This window comes from Acanthochromis polyacanthus, chromosome 3 (assembly GCF_021347895.1).
Source record: "Acanthochromis polyacanthus isolate Apoly-LR-REF ecotype Palm Island chromosome 3, KAUST_Apoly_ChrSc, whole genome shotgun sequence".
Taxonomy (NCBI): domain Eukaryota; kingdom Metazoa; phylum Chordata; class Actinopteri; family Pomacentridae; genus Acanthochromis; species Acanthochromis polyacanthus.
Window position 1 is genome coordinate 15,897,576 of NC_067115.1, and position 18,871 is coordinate 15,916,446.

The 18,871-nt window shown below is 43.6% G+C and overlaps 1 protein-coding gene across 1 annotated transcript in view; it reads right to left on the bottom strand.

Annotated features, from left to right (window-relative positions):
* Positions 1 to 246: 246 nt before the first annotated feature.
* The window catches only part of LOC110966367 (adhesion G protein-coupled receptor L1-like), a 28,024-nt gene continuing 9,399 nt past the window's right edge, over positions 247 to 18,871 (bottom strand). Inside the window, 32 exon segments of the mRNA XM_051945942.1 lie at positions 247 to 2,879; positions 2,882 to 3,208; positions 3,549 to 3,572; positions 5,851 to 5,961; positions 6,055 to 6,151; positions 6,234 to 6,383; positions 6,479 to 6,647; positions 8,168 to 8,256; positions 8,380 to 8,446; positions 8,678 to 8,898; positions 9,061 to 9,273; positions 9,893 to 10,066; positions 10,155 to 10,372; positions 10,534 to 10,656; positions 10,758 to 10,938; positions 11,041 to 11,079; positions 11,198 to 11,383; positions 11,529 to 11,632; positions 12,954 to 13,247; positions 13,326 to 13,541; positions 13,544 to 13,621; positions 13,624 to 13,661; positions 13,756 to 13,832; positions 13,834 to 13,907; positions 13,910 to 14,022; positions 14,770 to 14,795; positions 14,797 to 14,937; positions 14,939 to 14,978; positions 16,043 to 16,056; positions 16,147 to 16,235; positions 17,258 to 17,367; positions 17,769 to 17,982. Coding sequence (XP_051801902.1) covers positions 1,222 to 2,879; positions 2,882 to 3,208; positions 3,549 to 3,572; positions 5,851 to 5,961; positions 6,055 to 6,151; positions 6,234 to 6,383; positions 6,479 to 6,647; positions 8,168 to 8,256; positions 8,380 to 8,446; positions 8,678 to 8,898; positions 9,061 to 9,273; positions 9,893 to 10,066; positions 10,155 to 10,372; positions 10,534 to 10,656; positions 10,758 to 10,938; positions 11,041 to 11,079; positions 11,198 to 11,383; positions 11,529 to 11,632; positions 12,954 to 13,247; positions 13,326 to 13,541; positions 13,544 to 13,621; positions 13,624 to 13,661; positions 13,756 to 13,832; positions 13,834 to 13,907; positions 13,910 to 14,022; positions 14,770 to 14,795; positions 14,797 to 14,937; positions 14,939 to 14,978; positions 16,043 to 16,056; positions 16,147 to 16,235; positions 17,258 to 17,367; positions 17,769 to 17,982 — 5,675 coding nt within the window. The 3' untranslated portion in view covers positions 247 to 1,221.

Consider the following 18,871-nt stretch of genomic DNA (forward strand, 5'->3'; position numbering starts at 1 on the left):
AGGCAAATGTGTCAAAAGTAACAATATTTCCCTCTGAAACATTTTTTAGTAAATGTATAACAAATGGATGCATTCCCCTACTGTCTACATCTATTTTTCATCATTCTGGCTGCTGTCCTTTTCAGTTTGCATAATCATACGGCTCATCAATTTCTCTTCCAGCTCATTTTCTGCCGCAGACATATCAAACTTTTCCTGCCTGCCTCCATCTGTCTGCACATGCACACAAACAGGAAGACGGGAACATTTATTTCACATGTTTACTTGAACTTCAATAGCAATACAAGACAATCAGAACACTTGAGGTCAATATGTACAAGGATCTCAGGGGTTGCAGAAAAGTTCTGAGGTTTTATATGATCTCTGGCTCTGCAGTCAAGAGTTCGGTTGCTATGACAAACTCCATGGCAACAAGTTCCATCGCCTGTGGCAGGTTCGCGGGGCAAAGGTTTTGGTCTTGATGTGAAATAGGATTGGTCAAGAGTTCAAAATCAGCAGGAGGGGGGTGTGTGTGTAAGAGGCCCTCCAGTTGGTATCGATAAAATGCTTCACTGTGATACATTAATTATACAAGAATGATGTATATACACACACACACGCGCTCTCTGGCTCACAATTATATACACACTCTGACACTCACACACACACATCCACACACACACACACACGCACACATGCTCTTCAAGCTACGCATACACCCTCGCATGTACGGTCACGCACGTCTTCGCACGTCCTCCTACAGTATGTAGCCTTGTAAAGCCACTATAAAGTCATGCACAGGTTCTTTGAAAGGATTTTTTGGCAACACACAAGTGCTTCTTTGACACACTGTTTGCTTGCTACAGGTAGGGGCAACACCCAGCCGATGAAGCAAAGAGAAACTTAAACGTCGGGCCAGCAAGAATGAGTTCCGGTGAGATGGGAAGACACAGCAGGGGTTTTCAGGAGAGACAAGAGAGGGAGATGAGTACGAGTTATAAATGGATCACAGTCATACAAAAGTAACAAAACATGGAGAGGGGGGAAGTCTCGTGGTGATCGGGAGATAGAAGCAGGGAGGAGCCATCGCTGTCATCGCTGTTACCTTCATCATCCATCATCATTGTTCTTTTTTTCACCGCAATCATCATCGTTTTCCATCGGTTTGATCGTCACTATGTGTTGTTATCGCCATCTTCCTCCTCCTCCCTGGTTTCTATGCCCCAATCACCACCGCCCTAGTCACAGGCTCGTCACCCGCTGCATCTGTCCATCGTCTCCCTCGGAGGTGGGCTCTGCTGTGTACCCCGCCTCTCCATTGGACGCCAGCGGTGGCGGCTGGTAGAAGGTCTGCAGGTGATTCGGCCGCGGGCCCAGCGGGGGTCGCCCCAGGCTGTAGGGCAGCTCCAGAGCGGGCCTCTGGGGCTGGCCGGTGGGGCTGACTTCTTCTGGACCTTCAGGGCTGCTGTCTGGGTACGAGAGGGTCGGTGGAGAGGTGCGGGTGTAAAAGCGAGGAGGGGAGCTGCTGCGACTGTACACCTGCGGGGAGTGGCGGGAGTAGAGGTTGTTGGGAGGCGAGTTTGACTCTCGCGGAGCAAAAATGTTTGTCGGTGGAGAGCTTCGGGGGAAGATGCTGAGCGGTGGCGACCGGCGGTCTCCAGGGTAGAGTGGTGACGGGTTTGAATCTCGGGCGTAAATCGGCGAGGAGTCGGGGTCGAGGTCGAGGTCAGGGGTCAAAGGCAGAGTGAAACTGTCGGAATCCTCTCGTTTGTCGTGAAACCGAAGAGACCCTCTTTCTTTCCCTCGTTTCCTCCCGTCAAGACCTCCGTCTTTGCTGTCAAACAGAAAGGATTCCTCCCTGTCTACATCCATCCCTCCTCTCCACACATCCAGCACTCGATCCTTCTGCTTCTCACTCTCTCGTTCCATTCCTGCCCTCCAACCGTCTCTGTCCTTCAAAAACAAGGATTCATCTTTCTCTCTCTCCATCCCACCTCTCCATGCGTCAATCGCGAAATCTTTCTTCTGAGTGATAAAAGTCTCCTCCTGCTCTGTCTCCCCTCCCCGCCACACCTCCATCCTTCCATCCCTCTTCTCCAGAATGTGAGATTCCTCCCTCCCTCTCTCAATGCCGGCCCTCCATTCATCCATCTCTCCGTCTCTCTTCTGAGAGGTAAAAGACTCATCTCTCCCCCTCTCAGCTCCTCCCCTCCATTCATCCATCATTCCATCTCTCTTTAATAGAAACGTCTCATCCTTCTCTCTGTCCTGGCCACCCCTCCATGTCTCAACGCCTGCCTCCCTTTGCTTCATCAGCAGCGGCTCCTCCAGAGCTTTGTACAGGGGCTCCGACTCCTGCGGGGGAGGTGGGGGAGGAGGTGGTAGAGGCCTGTCCCGGTATCGTTCCCTCTCCCTTTCCCTGTCTCGCTCTCTGTCTCTGTCCGTCCCTCCGGTGGACTCTGCTGTGCTGCGGTGGCGGGACAGAGTCCCAGGCGTTCGGCTGAGGGTGGAGTAGGGCCGGGCTTGGACATCAGGGGGTCTCGCCTGCTGTCTCTCCTGGAGCCCACGGCGGCCTAGAGTGCCTTGCAGCTGCGACCTGTCGCCGTCTTTAAGCAGCTCACGGGACTCTGAATCTCCTGAAACACGTGACCAGCCATCTTGGAGGCGTGGCGTGGTGGCGTGATCTTGCCCACGTGTTGTGGGATGTGTCTCAGTGTCTTGTGTGTGGTGCCTCGTGTGCGCCCAGCCCTCTTGTGCGTTGTGCCGTGTGTTCGGCTGCATGGTGGCAGCCCAGCCCTCTTGGGGTGGTTGTGCGTGTCGAGTTAAAGTGGCAGTGTGAGTGAGGGCCACCCTGTCGTGGTGGTGCGGCCTCGCCAAGCTTCCGTAGCGCTCGGGGGGACGGGCATGGGAACCGAGGGCCTCAGGTTGCTCTGCACCAGTTCTGAGATGATCATCTTCTCCAGCGCCGCAGCGTCGGACAGATTACGGCGCATCCCGGCACCACTGCTCAGATCTGAGGTCCCGTGCGGCGTGAGGAGGGCTGGGGAGATGTCGTCACCTCCGATCCCGACTCCTCCCTCCCTCAGAAGGTCAGTGCTGCCCACCACTCCGGCTCGGGACCCAGGTGTAGTCCCCAGACCGTGCAGGGTGAAGGTGTTGGGGGTGTAGCCTCCGTTGAGACAAACACTGTCCAAACCACAAGACTCCTGGCTCTGTGACACACCACCCTCTGTTAGGAAAAACAAGAAGATGCCAATTACAGAGAGACACAGAACCTCCTTTTTTTTTTTTTTTTAATTTGGAGATATATGAATGAGCCAATGAATAAATGAGCAGAGTTTGGTGTTCATGTTCTGCTGAGGGTGTGGCTTTACCAAGAACATCTGAGTATTAACAATATTATTTAATGAAATGTTTGGTTATGCAGCCACATGGAGAGATGTGCATTATGCCTTAATGGTTTAGTTACTGGGTGCAAATATTGCACAGATAGTCTATGAATTGAACCACAGTGCACAAGGAAGTGGCGCTCAATGATTCAAGGGAGCACAAGAGGGAAGAGCTCGTACTCTGTTTGTTTCTGAAGGTTCCTACTGGTCCACGTTAAGACAGAAAGACAGAGAGGGAGAGTGTCAAAAAACAATTAAAAGACAAACAATTATTGAAAGCTGAAAAATTAAAAGTGGACTAAAACAAACTCACAGCACTTTTACTCACAATGAACATTTACACGTGTCAGTCCAAACATCCACACCATAAACAGAAAATTATAAACTGTTCTACACTACACAAAAAGGAACTTTTTCTAAAACTTTTATATATAATGGATGATTATAATTTATTTTTTTATTTATTTTATTTTAGTTTTTACAGATTTTCCCTGTTTTGTTAAATTCCAGATAATAACTAGGAAAAGACAAAAAGAGAATCTCCAAAATTTGAACTAATATCCATGGTACTTTGCTCTTTTACACTTGATAATAAAATTATTATATCTATATCAGCAGCTCGTTATTTCAAAGGAAAATCAGGCTCAAAATGGTCAATGGTTGTTTAATCAGTAATTGTACATATTAAATTACAGGTAATATCTAGTAAGATCACAGAAAAGGTTTTTCATTTCAATGTTTACTGTTAAACAAATCTGGACAAAGGTTGATGCTACAGGTACAGACCCGTACCCGTAGCATCTGTACTAGAGGTACGGACCCGTTAAGGTCACTGAAGAGCTGGCGCCGGTTAACTACTATTTGCTGCACATTACAGGCAGTTTATATGAATGACTTTGACGGCGAACATTGTATAATTTAACCAAAAATACACCGTCTCCTCTCACACTTTAGACATTGCAGTTTTTACGCTTTTAGACGCCGTGTCTAAATTGTTTGAAGTCCAGTTCCTATTAATTAGTTTACCGCGTTCAGTGGTGAAAGCGGCTGACGAACTCCATTACAAATGTTCCCATTTAATTTCGGACGCTAATTTACAAGATAAAGTTAAGGATGTCGAATATGAAACAAACACTCGTGAATGGTGAGGAGCAGCTCTTTAATTCGGCATGAATTTAAAAAAAAACCACAAACTCGATTTACTGTGATATTGTGAGATTTGTTTGTGGTTATGTAACTTAGCCATTCAACAGAGTCCGCTAACATTAAAGTGACTGACATGCAGTGTCTGTGTTGACAGACGTAGAAAATACGTCAGGGTTTTGTTTAGGTTGTTAATATGTAATAGTCTGTCGCTACTTTTGAAGGTAAAAAAAATACTTGTAGTTTGCTGGCTGTTAGTTCCGCCATTTGTTTTGTTTGCTGTTTGTGCTTTATTAGAACAGGGTCACGTGAATAAAAAGTTTTGCTATTTTTAATAGTAGTGCTGATTTCAATCCCCAAATCGCTGTCCGTGAAAAAGTCAGATAATGATATTTATAAGACATTATGCATGATAGAAAAGAGAACAGCAGATGACTGACATGACAGTCTCGGCACGCAGATTCACCTCGAATCACGGAAGCGCCTTCATCACTCGGATTACCAAACCGGCTCATTAATATTTATGTACGTCGGATTACCAGCCAATCACAAAGCGCGTTCATCAGCCGGCTCATTAATATTCATGTATGTCTCATTAATATTTATGGTAAGGGAAAGTGCCGTATCCGTAGGCCACAGGCTACGGGTACGGGTCCGTATCTGTAGACACTACCTTGGACAAAACTGTTGGTTCGTCTTTTACAATTGACTACAAAATAACAATTTTTTTTTGCTTTGTTTAAAAAAAATCTAAATATTTTACAGTCATTTGCTGTTGTTTGAAAGGAAAATTATGCATAATAAAGACTGAAAAATGGTTAAAAAATCTAAGTGTTTTATTTAACTTTCATTTTCTAGATTGTCCCTGTTTTGTTAAATTACAGATAATATCAAGTAAACTCACAGAAAAGGTATTAATTTACATGTTGACTGTACAAAAAGTCAGGGTTAGGTTTAAAACTATGAATACTATCCACACCAAAAATGTGTAAACTTCATCATTTCTACTATTTCATGATATATAAATCAGCTAAATTATATTGTCAGATATTTGCCACTGTTTTCACAATTTGTATTTATATTTTACAGTATTTTACCATTTTTAATGCAGTTTTCTGTTTTTTTAATCAGATTTTTTTGTTTTACAGTGTATGGATGCGTGTTTAAGTGTGATGCTCCTGCTCTTGTTCAACAGGAAAAATGGAAATCACCAACATCTAATCACCGATGGCTTTTTTCGACGCTTCGTTTGTACACATGAATAAGAAGACAGTTAAAGATAACAGCAGAGGAGAACACATGTAGAGGAGAATAATCTGACACCTATAATAGGACATACCTGTGGAGGTGAAGGGTTGATTGTATCCCTGTGCCAACATTGTGTCATAAGGAGAAGCTCCAGTATGAGTCTGCAACACTTGGTTTGTAAGGAAGTGGTTCCCCAGAGCAGCTGACGATGGAGAGAGAGGGAGAAAATAAACGTCTTCACCCACAGAGGGAACAAATCTGACACTTAAAGGATAATCAAAATAACACGCTTCACCTCGGTTAAGAGTGGGAGTGTTGTTAACGTCCGCCGCAATAAAAGAGGACTCAGTCTGTCTGCGAACAGTGTCATTCCACATCCTTCTGATGCGACTCTGGAACAGAAATATCACCTTTGTGCAAAACTGACTCAGACACAGCGAGAGACGAAGCTATAAAGACTGAATTATTGTAAACCTGTCTGTTGGCGGTGGCTCTGCGGCTCTGGCTGCTGGTGTAGCGGCTGTTTGATCGGAGGGCAGCACCTTTCACCGAGTCTGGAGAGCTGGACGACGAAGGTGCACAGCACTGCGAGAGGCGCAGGCAGCGGCCATAATCCTTCTGACCCTGGATGTTTAATCACGTAGACGACGAGTTATAGCCACAAATTATGATCTTAAAGTCTGACACTTGCAGTTACACAAGGACTCGTGAGCACTGACCTTCCTGGCGAGGGTGCAGTGCAGGATGGTGATGAGGAGGCCCTGGGCGGTGTTGAGGGAGGAGAAGAGGTACGCCAGGAGGAGGGACGGCGACAACAGAAACATCAGGCCTGACGACCAGGTGACGCTCTGCAGGAAGAGCAGCGTCAGGGAGCCCACCGCCCACGCCCTGCACACACCAAGAGATCGGTGCCGTTTTTATTTCAGACAAGCAAGTTAAAAAATAGCTCACGTACCTAAATCTATCAGGGTGTTCTTTAATTATACTCTTCACCTCCCTTGTGATTAAAAGAGAGAGTATTCAACTGTGCTTCTATTTTACAGGCCAGATAAACCGTGAACGGAAAGAGAGCGAGGCTGTGTGCGACTGTGTCAAAGTTTGTGCATCCAAATCTGTCTGAAGGCAAGCTGTGTAATAGAGACAAAAAAACAGATTCAAAGAGCCTTGTGGTTGCACTAATTTAAACTTGCTGGGCATTTCTAACACTCACCTTATCTGACTTTTTGTTGACTGCAATACTTTTCTGCACAGGTTTTTATTTATACAGCAATTCTAAGGTTTGACCTTTACTAATATAGATGCAGAGACTACATAGGTCACACTGCTGTCAGCACCTCCACAGTGCAAAAAGGATGCAATTGCTTGAGCTGAAGTGGTTTAAAATGCTGTACAGTAAAGGATGGACTGGGTTCTTCATCCATAGCACACAAATTATTTTACAAATTCATTTTTATAGTTGTCTTTCTTGTTGCAAACTTTTTTAAGCATTTGGAGCATTTTACATAAATTTTGAAAGTTACAAAAATAAAACAATAATATAACAACAAAAAGCACCTACATTTTTTTTCCCTAAACATGGATGTGCTATAAAAATAAGAAAAATAAATCTGTATTTTTTGTGGAATTTGTACATTTATTTTACAATTATTTTCAGTATTTTTTTAAATACTTCAAAAATATTTTTAAAAATTGCAAAAATAGACAGTGAATTTACCTTTCTAATGTAAAATAACACTGAAACCCCGTAGGTGTGAATAACCATATTTCCCCACTTTTAAAAAAGAAAAATGAAATTTTCTGTCTTGAAAATTCTGCTAAAATGCCTTTGCAATTTATTGTAATGTCACAAATACTTTCTTCTTGTTTATTAGATGAAGCTGTTACAATCAAGAAGATATTTTTCTAAAATTGACAATAACAAAACAAGGTACAACTCAGTAATTATACATAGATTTGTTTCTTAGATAAGAACTGTCTTGTGTTTTCACACCAAAGATGTTTTCATCTTACAATTAGCTTTGCTAATATGTCAAATACAGTGTTTATCAGTATATCTGACTGTTCATTTATCGGAATTATATAAACATATTACAGGTAATTTGATTGTTATTGCACATGTAAATATCCTTCAATATATATTCAAATCCTAAAGAATACACCTGGCCTCATGTATAATTAAGGCTAGAGAATGTATTTTAAAAATAAAAAATTGCTGTATTTTTATGTTATTTTTTTAATACACTACAGTACTTTTTTGGGCTTTGCCAGCTACTGAAATATTTATTAATTTATCTATTGTACAGTGAAACTAACATTTGTTTTTTTTATCAATCCAGACCCTTTTTTGAGTTTCTACTCAATGGCCGGTAATCATCGACGACCGAACAGCATGAAACATCACTACTAACCTCAGGTTGTCATGGCGACTGGAGTCTGGCTTCAGAGCTGCCGTGCTGTGCATCTTATGTAAGGTCATCACCAAAACAACCAGGTTCAGCTGAGACCAGAAAAAATGTCAGACACACTCAAACAGATATTCATTAATATTAACTGAATGTGATGTCATTAGACGATTCAAGTGGAAATATGCTAATTTCTGTAGGAAGGCATGATCTCTCACCGTAATGATGACAGCTACAGGTCCGAGGAAACTCCAGATGAAGTAATTGTCTGTGCGCAACCAACATCTACACACACACACACACACACACACACACACACACACACACACACACACACACACACACACACACACACACACACACACACACACACACACACACACACACACACACACACACAACATGAAAAACAGAACTGCCTAAATAAACTTTGTGGGCTGACACAGGAATATAAAGCTGCAATAAAGCAACGGTTCCTAAAAACGTGCATATGTACACAGACGTTAGTCAACTTACGCAGTTTTCGAACCGTAGCCTCTGAAGTCGATGGCTGCGGACACGGCCACCACCAGCCCAGGAACAGAGTATCCACACAGGTAGAAATACTTCCTCCTGGAGTTGCGCCCTTCGAACACCTCCCGCTGCAGCAGGTACAGCTCCACGCCCTCCAGACACAACCAGCAAAACACCGAGAGCAGCGAAAAGTGCAGCAGGCCAGCAGTGATGGAGCACAGAACCTGTGAATGGGAACCAAAAAAACAGAACAACTAAAAAATGACACATAATCAACATGCCAAGATTTTATTTAGAGCAGCGCATAGTCTGTTCAAATATTCATGTAGATCCTATTAATTGCTTTAAAATGCTATAATATTCTAGTCCAGCATCTAAATACTGACAGTGTATTGGGTCTTGGTGGCACTGACGAGGAAGAGAAGCTCAGTGACCAGCAGGTTGGCCCACAGGTTGCAGTGGATGGTGCTGTGGTCTGTGTGCCACGGTGCCCCCTGGCAGCACAGGGTGGTAAGGCAGGTGGACAAACACAACACAGCTACGGAGATGCCGACCCAAGAAACCACATAGACCAGGATCTCTTCAACACCGCCCCCGAACTGACAGGCAAAGAAAGTGCAACATAACTGTGAAGTCACTACAAAGAGTGCATGTATGAATGCAGTAGCATGCATGTGTGTGAGCAGATGTGGATGTGTTTTGTGGTGTGGACTGCTGTGCTTGTGTGTCCTTCAGTGTTACATAACGTCTATTTAAATGAGTAAAATCACATCCAACAAACAGAACATCTTAGAGAGAACACCTAATTGAATTTCATGGCAGGACAAACAATTATCATTCTGTCTCTTACAGCTATGAGCTGAAATTATCACCCATTCTGAGCTTGATTTTTAAACAGCATTTTAATTAAGTCTAAATGGAACACATTACATGGGTTCATACGGCTGGAGACTGAGGACAGGACTAGTTTGAATGAAGTTAAGTTGGCACCTGGCCATGTAAAACTATAGCAGAAATACCCTATAACACATTAAAAAACATTATTTATTCAATATTTGCCCACAAATCTACATTTAAAGCTCGAATTTGCAGCCGGTAACTGTGACAGAAAGCAGATTCAAGGCTACGGGCTTATACAGTATGAATCCCAGTGTGGCAGAAATAGCCATAGTTGGATTAAATGCTGTTATGCACTGATGTGTGCTGTGTGTTACTTACAGCGGGTTGCTGGTAGGTCATGAGAACAGCGTAGCTGGACAGATGGTTGCAGGCGCAAGTAGTGTGTGTGTTGTTTGTGTGTAACAGGCGGCAGCCCTGTGTGGACCACCTGCCACTCCCAGAAACCCCCGATGCGTTCCAGAAAGAACAATTGGGACCAAAGTGGTTCTCCAGCTGTGGAGACCGAAAGAAATATGAGACAAATTGTGCACGTGGTTAAGAGTTTGCTCATTTTATACATTGAACAGACTTGAAGACAAACCTTCAGGTGCCTGAGAGTGAAGATCACGGGCTCGGTTAGGTACACTCTGTTAGATCCTCTGTGCACTGAGGCAGAGATAACATGAGAGTTGACCACTAGACTCCTACGTCTGACCTCTGACCCTTGACCGAGGCCCAGTCCCAGTCGCAAGGTTGAGTTCTGAGTAGTCAGGAAGGAGCCCAGGTTTTTATAGAGTGAAAGGACCAACTTCACTTGGCCTGCAGAGGAAACCACACAGGGAATCATGACTTAGTAAAAATTCAGACATTAGTCAACATTCATATCAAATTTTATAATGTTTTGCAAGTATTATTTCCATAAACCACTAATTCTACCCTACATACTGTACAAAACATTAGTTTTGTTGTGTGTCACAGACCATTGTTGCTGTACTGTTGCAGGGCCAGTGCTGATATCTGCAGGATGCTGTCACTGTCGTAGGAGTGAGGGAATGTCAGGTCCTGTATGTCGGCCTCTGTGTTTAGCACATACACCTCCAGATCTGTCCATTAACAGGAACAGAGGTAAACAAAAGTCTGGCTGAGCTGGCAATTTGCACAATGTGCGGAGCAAAACCTGATAAGAAAGAGAAAGGCCACGTACCGACATTTGATGCCCTGTCACTGAAACGACCTTCGTAGAGATTGTTAGCCAACAGAAACGCTCCTTTTTCTACTGCGTCTAATAGCAGGGATGCCGAGCGTGACTGTTCAACACTGCTCATATCAGCCCAGGATTCCAGAGCTTCAAGACCCAGCAGGTTATCCACCGTCTGAACAACCGCCTGAACGAAAGAGATCAGCAGTGTTTTATTTTCACATCTATCTATCTATCTATCTATCTATCTATCTATCTATCTATCTATCTATCTATCTATCTATCTTACCTGCACATAATTTTTGCACGTGCGTTCTCTCTTCTGCAGCTAAAAAGAAGAAAAACACCAAAACGTGCACCATTAGAATTGTCCTCACTGACATTTCTGCTTCCATTTTCCAGAAAAGGTCAAGTACACATTCACATTGACAACAGCCACAATTTACCTTGTTGTAATTGCGTGCTGCCGGCTCTTTATTAGCGGGTCTCAAGGCCTGAAGCTGAGAGTCCAGGATGTCCAGCAGCTGTTCAATTAGCCTGACGGACATGCTGACATCACCGGCATAGATCCGCCCCCGGGTCAAGTTGACCAGCTCGCCGGCGATGTTGGCTGCATTCTCTCCGCTCTTAATCTGAAGTGAGGCGGGGGTGTTTATAATGTCAAATATTTTGACATTTAAAAGAGAGCTGCTTGCTGACTGGCTTTAGGGCATTTGCACAGCGTGTTCGTGTGTGTCTGTGCATTTGTGGTTGTGTGCGTGGGTGTTTGTGACTTACCTTCTGTGCAATTTGACTGACCCAGGGAGAGGTGCAATTGGAAAGGTCAGGCCCTCTGGAGTTCCATCCCACCGGAGACGACATGCATTGATAGGAAGCGATACCTGCAGAGACAGAAAAGGGTGACGCACAAAGTCAGAAAGACAAAGAACAGCGTGTGTATTGTATTTATTTAGCCCTGCTTCTTTTACCCTCACATGCAGATCAATTCTAATTGCAGGTTAAAGTTTGCTTTTGGACGCAATTTTCATTCTGAATATGTTGTACATTTAAAAACTGTACAATATCGCTCTGTATATAACTGTATATAGCTGTGCAAGATCAACATTTTTCTACTTAACTGTGCAGTATTGATAAAATCTGCACAGTAGAAATACTTTTACATTAGGATTTCTACTGAGAAGAAGAATATGTACAATACCACTGATATGTGCAATATTGTTATTTCCACATCCATAAGAATCTGGACATTAACAACTAGTACTTGTGAATCATTTTCTTTTATTATTTACTGTTCTGGTGATATTTCTTAAATGTTTACATTATCCCTTTTCCAACTGTAACAATGCAAATTTCACCACTGTGGGATTAATAAAGGTTTATTACATCATATCGTATCTGGTCGTATCATAAGTCAAGTTTTTCACAAAGTGTTGGTTGCTCATCTATTTTAATTTATTTAGCTCATTTGATCGCCTTCAGCAGTTGTCATAAACTGTCTTTCGGTGCAAAGCAGACAGCATACAGTGGAACAAAGCTGAACCTTGCGGTGAATACCGTGAAAACAAAACTATGAGCTAAAACAGGCTCAAAAGCATTGTATAACAGCAGTCGGCTAATGATTCTGAGTGAGTTACACTTTATCTGATCTGCTTAACTGTCGCACACATTTAAGAACTCATTAAAAGTCAATTCTGTTTACAAGACATTTAACGAAAACAGGACTAGTCCATCTGTTACACGCTGGTTCTGCAAATTCGGTCAAAGGATGAGACAAAACCACACTGGATTTTGGTTATAAACATGATTTAAGATAAGACTTTTCCCTGGTGTAATCATCACCTCTGTGCTAAACCCCATGTCCAAACTATTCAATGTGATTAGCAAGAGGCAAATCGCACCACAGGCATTTCTACATAATCTGTATAAGAGCTTCCCCTCAGAGGGAGACAGCTGCACAGCGAGTGGAAGAATCGCCGAACCCAAGCTTCTCTACACACCGTAACCTCTCGCTTCTCTTTTTCTGTCTGATCTGAAGGCAAGTTCAAAGAGGGGACATCCGACTACATTTCAAAGGGAAACGAGATACACACACACACACACACACACACACACACACACACACACATACACACACAAATGCAAATACCACACACACATGCTGGCATGCTCACATCTGCACACACACATTAGTGCCACACCTACCCAGAGACCCTTTAGGACATGGCCTCTCTACTGTCTCTCCCTTCAGGGTGGGGGGCCATTGCACCCCTCGTGCCACCCGGCTCTCACATCCGCCCACCTGACCGGGACCTCCAGGGGCCAAGGGGACACGCAGAGGAGGACGAGGGGTCAGAGGGACCATGGCTGTGATTGGACGCTGGTCAAAGGGTCCTCTGTTGATGACGCCGATCGGGTGCGAGGCTGAGGGTCGCACCGGGGTCAACGCCACCGTCGCCGTGAAGGAGCGAACGGTTGTCATCAGAGAGGATAGAGGCCCTGCAGGGACAAAGAACACAAGTTGATTCTCAGGATTTAACATTAGTCAAGCTGCACAACTGCTCGTGTTCAACAGACCTTTAGTAGGTGGTGGTGGAGTGAACTGTAGCGGGTATCTCAGCACGTAGTAGTTGTTCCACACATACAGCTGGTTGTCTCTGGGGTTGTAATCTATGGAGGAGATGTACTGGTAGGGATTGGGGAATGGGATCTGAACAGGCAGCTCCTGTCCACGGCTGGTGTCGTAGGCGTAAACCACCATGTTGCTGCCGGCTCTGCCATCCGCTTGTCCTCGTCGTCCTGAAAGACGGAGCGCACGGCGTACAGCACGCCGCAAGCCATGAAGGCGTTGCTCGCCCCGCGTTTGTCAAAGCGGTGGCCCAAGTGCCTTCAAATCGCAGCGTGTATGGTTCACCTGAAAACAGAAAAGATGAGAAAGTTTGTCGAAAGCCCTCCTTCCTTTCCTTTCATCTTTCCCGTCCAGTCATTGATCTGAGTCATTTCTCCTACCTGGCTAACTACAATGCGTCCGTTATTGGCCTCGGTGGAATAGATAACCCAAAGGCCGTTCTCGTCCACCGCCAGAATCGATGTCAGACTTCCCTCCCCAGCGGTAAGGCGAGGTGTCATGGTAGTTGGCATTGACCACCACTGCCTCGCGCTCTTGATGCGAGTCCGCAGGTCGTACTTGACCAGGTTGCGCGTTCGCTCCTTGTTATAAAATACGGCGCCATCATACACCACAAAGCCTGTACCGTCCACACGGCTGGGCAACCTGGGGCAGGAATGATAGAAAAGATGAAAGATCTAAACATAGAAAATACGAAAGGTCTATGTGTACATTTACATATCATATATGAGGATTGTCAGACCCTGAACACCTGTTTTTTCAATTACTAATCATTGTTTTCTGCATGTAAACAAAAAAATTGTGCCAAAATTAATGAGAGATTCCTCTGTTTATCTTTTTCTGTGCTCTTCTCATTGGGTTTGAAGTGGGCAGGGCAGTAAGAGCTGAAAACAAGCTTTAAGCAGCCATATGTAAAGATTGTGCATTTATTTGAGCCAAAGTGATGGTGAACTCTGCAACTCACTATGCAAATACTAAATGAGAGCTGAGAAGAGGGTGATTTATAGTAATTCCCATCAATAAATATGATCAAAAATTGTGTTTAACATGATTAACGCTATTTAGCTCTGCTTATTTAGCCACAGATTACAGATATAGAACATCTGAAACTAAGTTTTAATGGACCTAATCTTTCGATGAGAAAATAAGTGCTCTGTTTCCATTTTAATTGATTCAAACTGAATGTGAAATTAGCCCCCAAGGGCTTGCACGCAGCCATTATTTTTATGGCAGAACACTTGATTGATTTTTCTGATGATATGATTAACCTGTTAATCTACAGATTTCCAAAACGGAGTTGTCAGAACAGAGAACCAACAATCCCAAACACCCCAGAGAACCGATTGGTTAATCATCTGTTTCAGTAATACATACAGTGCACAAAACACTCACTTATAGGTGGTAGTGACTCTGTTTTGGCCGGTAATCATCCCAAGAGGCGTATTCATACAGCACCTCTGTTCTGTACGGCGTCCACGGCATGACATACAGCCTGTCACCAGCTTGCAGGGGGTCCTTACACCAGGCCCCCGACTGATGCTCCGCCTCCAGGAGTGAGGAGGCTTGGCTGGATGCTGAGCAGCGAGCCAGACACACGAAAACTGGAGGATAGGAGTTAGGAAGGGGTAGGAGAGCAGGATGTGAGGAGGAGGGAGGAAAAGAGCAGGAAGAAGGGAAGTGAGCCAGAGAATGGCAAGAAAGTGGAGGCAGATGTGGGGAGAGAATGGATCAATGCATGAAAAATGGATCGAATTAGATGCAGTCGATGCGCGAGATTAAGAGAAAAGAATGAGGAGAGAAAGAGAGAAGAGGATTTAAAAACACCTGTGCCGAACTCGAGAGGCAAGCAACAGAAGAGATGTAAACGTGTTGAAAATCACACACTGTTAGTGGTGTGAGGTGAGTAATACAACAGGGACACTGCAATGAAAGGTGTGTGAGTGCATTTATGTGCTTTGTGTGCGTGTTGTGTGAATTTTGTGTGTGTGTGGGTTAGTGCAAAAAGAGTGAAAAAGAGTGTGAGGTAGAGTCAGGGACGCAGAAGGCGGGGCTAAATTTGCCTTGAAGTGAATGAGAGGGCAGGTTAGTTTACGCTGAGCACAACGATCGGTCCACCCACATGTCAATAACTGTATGGACACATATGTATACTGTACAGTCTCACACTGGCATGCAAATAGGGCATGCACACACACACACACACACAGTCTCTCTCGACCCCCACACCCACATACATAGGCAGTGCTTGGTAAGCACACATCCAGGCGGATACACTATCACACACGTTTCGTCTTATTTTTCCTATGAAGATAAATAAGGGGCTCTTCCTATAAGGGAAGAAAAGGGAAAATAAGCATGAAGAGGATGACTGGACAAGAAGGAAGGAAGACGGGAAGGGAGAGTGAAAGAAAGAAAGAAAGAAAGAAAGAAAGAAAGAAAGAAGAAAGAAGAAAAAGAAAGAAAGACAGAAAGAAAGAAAGAAAGAAATGAAAGAAAGAAAGAAAGAAAGAAAGAAAGAAAGAAAGAAAGAAAGAAGAAAGAACGAGTGCTTGTGTTTAAAGGAAAGAGAGCAGAAAAGGAAAATTGTGTTTGTGTGAGCTGTTGTGTTTATGTTTGGTGTGCACAGACAGTCTGAGGGAGAGAAATAAGAGACAGAGAGATCGACCAGGGAGTGAGAAACTGAGAGAGAGAAAGAGAGGAAGATAGAAAAGAAGTGAGACTAGGTTGCAGAACCTGGATAAAACTGGATAAAAAGGCGGCTGTCCTAACAACAAGAAAATGGATAAAATGGGGAAAAAAGAAAGAAGGAATGAAAAAGGGGAAAAGGGCAACATCCAGCATGACTACGAAACAACGTCCTAGGGTAGGAGGAAGAGAGAGATGGTAGGAGAGAGGAAGAGGAGGAGAGAAAAGAGAAAGGGGGGGAGTCGGGAGTAAGGAGAGATCAAGATGCTACAATGTAATTGTCTTTACCTTTTGGTCCACTTCTACTCAAGCATAGGAAAAAAAAGAGGGAGAGAAAGAAAGAAAGTCAGAGGGTGAAAGAAGGGGAGTGAAGAGAAGCAAGAAAGCCAAAAGCAAAGAGCGGAGGAAAGTAGGAAAAGCAGGCAAGAAAGAAAGCAAGAAAGAAGAAACGAAAGAAAGAAAGAAAGAAGAAAGAAAGAAAGAAAGAAGAAAGAAAGAAAGAAAGAAAGAAAGAAAGAATTGCACAGATAAAGACTTTGGAACTCATTCTCACCACAAACATTATTGTTCAGGAAGAAGAAGCACAAAGAGACCCAAAAAACTCCTCGTCCCTCTTCCCCTCTCCTCCCCAGGCTTCATCATCCCTCCCACCCTCCTTATTTTCCCTCCCCTTCCCTCCCTCCTCCCTCCCCGATCTCTCCTTCCTCAATCAGGCCCCTGGGAGAAAAGAGAGCAACTCCTGTGGCGTGAATCTGGAAAAGAAAACACACACACGCAGCATCGCAAGGCGCACACGCACTCACACACATACAGAAGACAAACAGTTTTGCAAATGCCCTACAGTTTTCTTTTCTGTCTTTCTGTGCTTCCTCCATCCAAACTTTCGTATTTATTTACTTTTTTGTAATTTAAAACACAAACAAACACATACACACACACACACCACACACACAACACACATACACACACTCCCTGAGAAAAAAAAACAGTCTCTTCTATCCATCAATCTCTCAGGGATTATTCAACATCAGAGCAGAAAACAACACCTTAAAGCTAAAATGAATCTTGGCAAAAATAGGTTAAATCTGTGTGTAATCATTTTGTGTGTGTTTGTACAGTATTTGCATGTTTATATATGTATTTATATATAATATATATTATTATATACATATATATATAATATATGCATACTCACTGTAAGGGACACACTCATATTGGATCTCCAAGTACTTGTATGTTCCAGGACAGGGGTCTGGGAAGACATCGACCCCCGCAACCACCACACACTGTGTCCTGTTGTTACACCTGCATGGATGGATGGATGGATGGATGGATGGATGGATCAGTCAAAGGGATGATGGAGTGAGAAGACAAAAGAAAGGAAGCAGAGTGATTAACAGACAGGAAAGGGGAAGCAAAGGCCACTCCATTTGTCTACTCTCCCTCTTGCTGCATATTGATCAGTTCTTCGAGGAAAACACTGCTGAGTACACAGCTAATGGTGCAGCCAGGCACTCAGGCTCAGCTGGAGAGACTGCTGCACTTACACATGGCACACACATTGGCTTGTCTAATGTTACTTCCAAGCTCAACATGTATGTTGTACAGCACGTGTAGCACGCACAAAAACACTAGATGCTCTCATCGATCGGTTTACGAAACACCTTCAAATAGCTTAAGAATGACACGGCTGTGGTCATACGCACCTCTGGGACATAATCTTTAGCGCGTCTGGGAGGTAACACTGTGTGTTCTCCATTTGGAAGGGGTCTGCGTCACAGATCTTGTCATCGGTGCGTCCGTAATTGGCCGTCTCCACCATAACCACGTCACTTCCTGGACAGCGCAGCTCTATGGGGTAACCCTCGCATGCCAGCTCCCGGCGCAGCAGCCCGAACGGCATGGCGGCCCGGGACATAGCTGAACATGAGAGGGTGGATGAAAGGATGAAGTGGAAGGAAAGGAAGAAAGAGAAACCATATTTTTAATTAGCATTTATTTTGTCTTCAGGCAGCTCATAGGCTTGTGAATTCAGTTGATTTGTTTGGAGAATTTGTTATTAGTTATTTGTTGCAATTAATTTAGTCCTAGTCGCCTTGATGTCTTCAAGGCAAGTATTGAAAGCTGTGATTGGAGGGACTCAAAAGAGACATAACAAAACAAGACTAAGCATTTAAAGCCACGGTGAGTGGTACTTTAAGATAAATGCTGCCAAGTAATTTACGTAAAAGATGTCATAGCCATTCAATTGTTGTGAACCTCTTGTTGGTGCTAGACGTAAAGTCCAGTCACGTAAGACTGTTTTCAAATGTAAAAACATTATTTCCACATAGCTCAGTGAAGAAGAAAAAAAAAGCAACTGAAGACAAAATGTAAAACTGTTTTGTTTTGTTGTTGTTGTTTTTTTTGCTTTGCAGCTCTTCCAGATAAACAACAAACTATAAGACCATGTTAACACTGGAATTTTCTCTCAGTAACTTGCAATAACAGAATTGTAGCACTACTATTATACTATTCTGTATAAATGTGAATAAATGTACGTACAATTCCACAATTTGATACATTATCCACATGTAAAGCCATCATTTCCCATCTGCACACGTGAAAGACGTAAAGTCTTTATTATGTCTTTTTAAACCTTATTGTACTTTTGTATTTCCTGTCTTGCATTTTTAATGCCTCATTTGTATCTAGTTGGTGTAAAAGCACATTTCACCAGTGAAGTATCAATAAAATTGATCTTATCCTATCTTAAAGTCATGAGACCCCCATGACTCATGCTCTGGATACACTAAAAATCTTTGATACA